The following is a 2,538-nucleotide window of genomic DNA, read 5'->3' as shown; positions in this document are numbered from 1 at the left end:
TACACTAAAGCCCCTATATTTTTGGAAAGTAGCAACTTTCTCGGATCTTTGCCGCCGTTTCCCTTACCCGCCACTTCCCGCCTCGCACACTCTCTCAGGAGGGGAGACGACAGGGCTTCCGCGGGCCCTAATTGGCTGCGGGGAGCGAAACATCACCGTGACGTCTCCGCCCCTTGTCGAGCGGGGGCCAAACTTGTTTGCCTTTTTCTTTTTTTTTTCCGCTGGTCGCCATTTGCCGCCCTGTCGCCACGGCGACTTTCAGCGCGCACGTGCTTCTTCGTGCTTGTTTTTATCATCGCAATGCCGTTCTGCTGCGCCTATCAATGTAATAGCAGAAGCGAAAAAGGATTCTCGCTGGTCAACATTCCGTGGGGAAAAAGAGATGTCCAGCGCAAGAAGCAGTGGCTGCACAATATCGGAAGAAAAGACTTTGCGCCTACCAGAAGGACTTCTTTGTGTGAGGTAAACTATAATTTTTGGTATTTCCTCGCCGCCACGAGGAGTTCATAGAATGTGGTGAATTCGCTCTTTCACATTCACAGCTATTTCTAATTTTTGCGAAACCAGGCTTCTCTTTTTTTTTTTGCGAAGAAGCGGGTCGGGACACCGCAAAGTGAGGTACAGCAGAATGCGCGCCTCTGCATCGATTGCAACTTTAATGCGGATTTAAGATACCTTTCTTAAAAATATATACAGTTATTTTCCCCTCTCTATTGGTCTGTAACGACGTGCTATTTCGGTAGAATTTTTTCCACGTGTCTTTAAAAATTGCTGCACAGCTGTATTTTGTTTTAGACATGCTGTAAAAAGTTTTTTTACAGTAAACAAAAAGCTGCTTACTGTAATATGTTAGTCATGTCCAGCAACACGTAATTTTTCAATATTGCAGTATTTAAATTTCTATTTTGTATATTTACCTAGGTTGCCCATTCCTGAGGTACCGGTTAGAGCTCATGTACAAATACGAACTACTAAATCACAACAGGAAGACATTGAGACCATCATTCAGCTCTTTTTTTTTTTTCTTTTTTGCAAATCGGAATGGGTCAAAACAAATACCTGAGAAGTGTTCGGGATACCACAGTTTCAAATAATCGTATTATTGTTTTGCAGCTCCATTTTACTGAAGATCAGTTCGAACCATTGATACTGCAGAAGTATGGAAAAAAGAAGTTGAAACCAAACGCCGTTCCAACTTTGTTTTCGCACCGGCCGGCTCCGAAGCAACGAAAACCTCCCGCCAAAAGATGCGAAATTCGCACACACTTGCACCAAGGTGAGCGATCTCAGGAATGACAATAACCTCTACTGATAATTTACAATCGATATGCGTTATCTTGGCGTTTTGAATTAGTGTAGCCAATATTATCCGAAGTTATTTGCGCGGATAAATGCACGCGAGTGTCATTCAGTGCATGACTTCATTGTTGCCGCAGGCAAGGTGAACTTCGGGACATGTGAAAGTAGCAGCGGCCAAGAACATGTTGCCTCGTTATCGCCTGGTTCTGGGTCCAACTCCTCAACTTCGTTCGTTGGGGAGAAATATGCGGGATCCTCCTCCGCCAGTCTGTCGGTGCCGACACAACAGACACAACTCGCAGTGATGGGTTTGGACGACGAAAGCGTAATAGCGCCTGTGGAAAGCCTGCCCGAGGTTTCTCGTAAGATTCTTTTTTTGCTGTTTGCGATTAATGTTGAAGCACCTTCTGTTTGTTCACAGGGTTATGTTAAATTTTATTTACAGCTGAAGTCCCACTAAGCCCGCAGTCCAGCAATAGCCAGGCACACACGGACATGGCTTTGTCAGGTGAGAAATGATAGCTTTGTTTAGGGCTTGTCGATTTTTTTTTTCTGATTTGCATTCCACAGGTTCGCTTGTTCCTGTGACTTCAATTGCCAGTGACAGCACAGCTTCAGATTCAAGTAGTCCTTTGGCTACTGCAGAACGTACGTTTTATCTATTTTGTTCTTTTTCCTCGCTTTCAACATCTGTCAAGAGGAGCTATGTTTAGGAGAACGATGATGTTCTAAGATTTGTCTTTTTTTGTTTTCAGCCGAAGAGCCCCTTTACTTGCCCACCAGTAACAGCGGCAATCACTTCATCACCAAAGATGTTTCTAATGGTAACCACTATCTTTAACGTGTGGCTTTGAAATGTATGCAACAATAATTCTTTGTGCAGATTCCCCTCATGCAACACACCAGCTTGTGCCTGCCGCCAGTCTCGGAGTGCCTCCTGTGTCTTCGCACCTGAAGGCCTGTAAGCAACTTTCTGTGGTGATCTGTAACGCATACGATGATTTTGTTGCCTCAGGCTTTTCGTGTCTTTTTTTAGCATCTCAGCAGGCGCTGTTGGATCGGATAGCGCAGCTGGAGCGCCTTCAAGAGAACACCATGAGAAAATTGGTCACAGCAAGAAAGAGATACCGCAAAAGCAAAAACGAAAAGTCCTGCTTGAAGAAGAGGATTAGGGGCCTTTTCAATGAAGACCAAATGCGTTCGATGGAGCGGTTGTCAACCCAAGGAATGCGGTGGGAA

At 44.8% G+C, this 2,538-nt stretch overlaps 1 protein-coding gene across 1 annotated transcript; it reads left to right on the top strand.

Moving 5' to 3' along the window:
* The first annotated feature begins 300 nt into the window (after window positions 1-300).
* On the top strand, window positions 301-2,078 carry LOC119182189 (THAP domain-containing protein 5-like). The gene is made up of 5 exons (XM_075883654.1): window positions 301-462; window positions 1,114-1,276; window positions 1,437-1,661; window positions 1,745-1,947; window positions 2,055-2,078. The coding sequence occupies exons 1-4, from the start codon at window positions 301-303 to the stop codon at window positions 1,816-1,818; spliced, it is 624 nt and encodes a 207-aa protein (XP_075739769.1). The 3' UTR covers window positions 1,819-1,947; window positions 2,055-2,078.
* The last annotated feature ends 460 nt before the right edge of the window (window positions 2,079-2,538 follow it).

Source organism: Rhipicephalus microplus, unplaced genomic scaffold (genome assembly GCF_043290135.1).
Source record: "Rhipicephalus microplus isolate Deutch F79 unplaced genomic scaffold, USDA_Rmic scaffold_19, whole genome shotgun sequence".
NCBI lineage: Eukaryota > Metazoa > Arthropoda > Arachnida > Ixodida > Ixodidae > Rhipicephalus > Rhipicephalus microplus.
The sequence above is the reverse complement of the archived record's forward strand: the minus strand, read 5'-3'. Positions and strand labels throughout refer to the sequence as shown.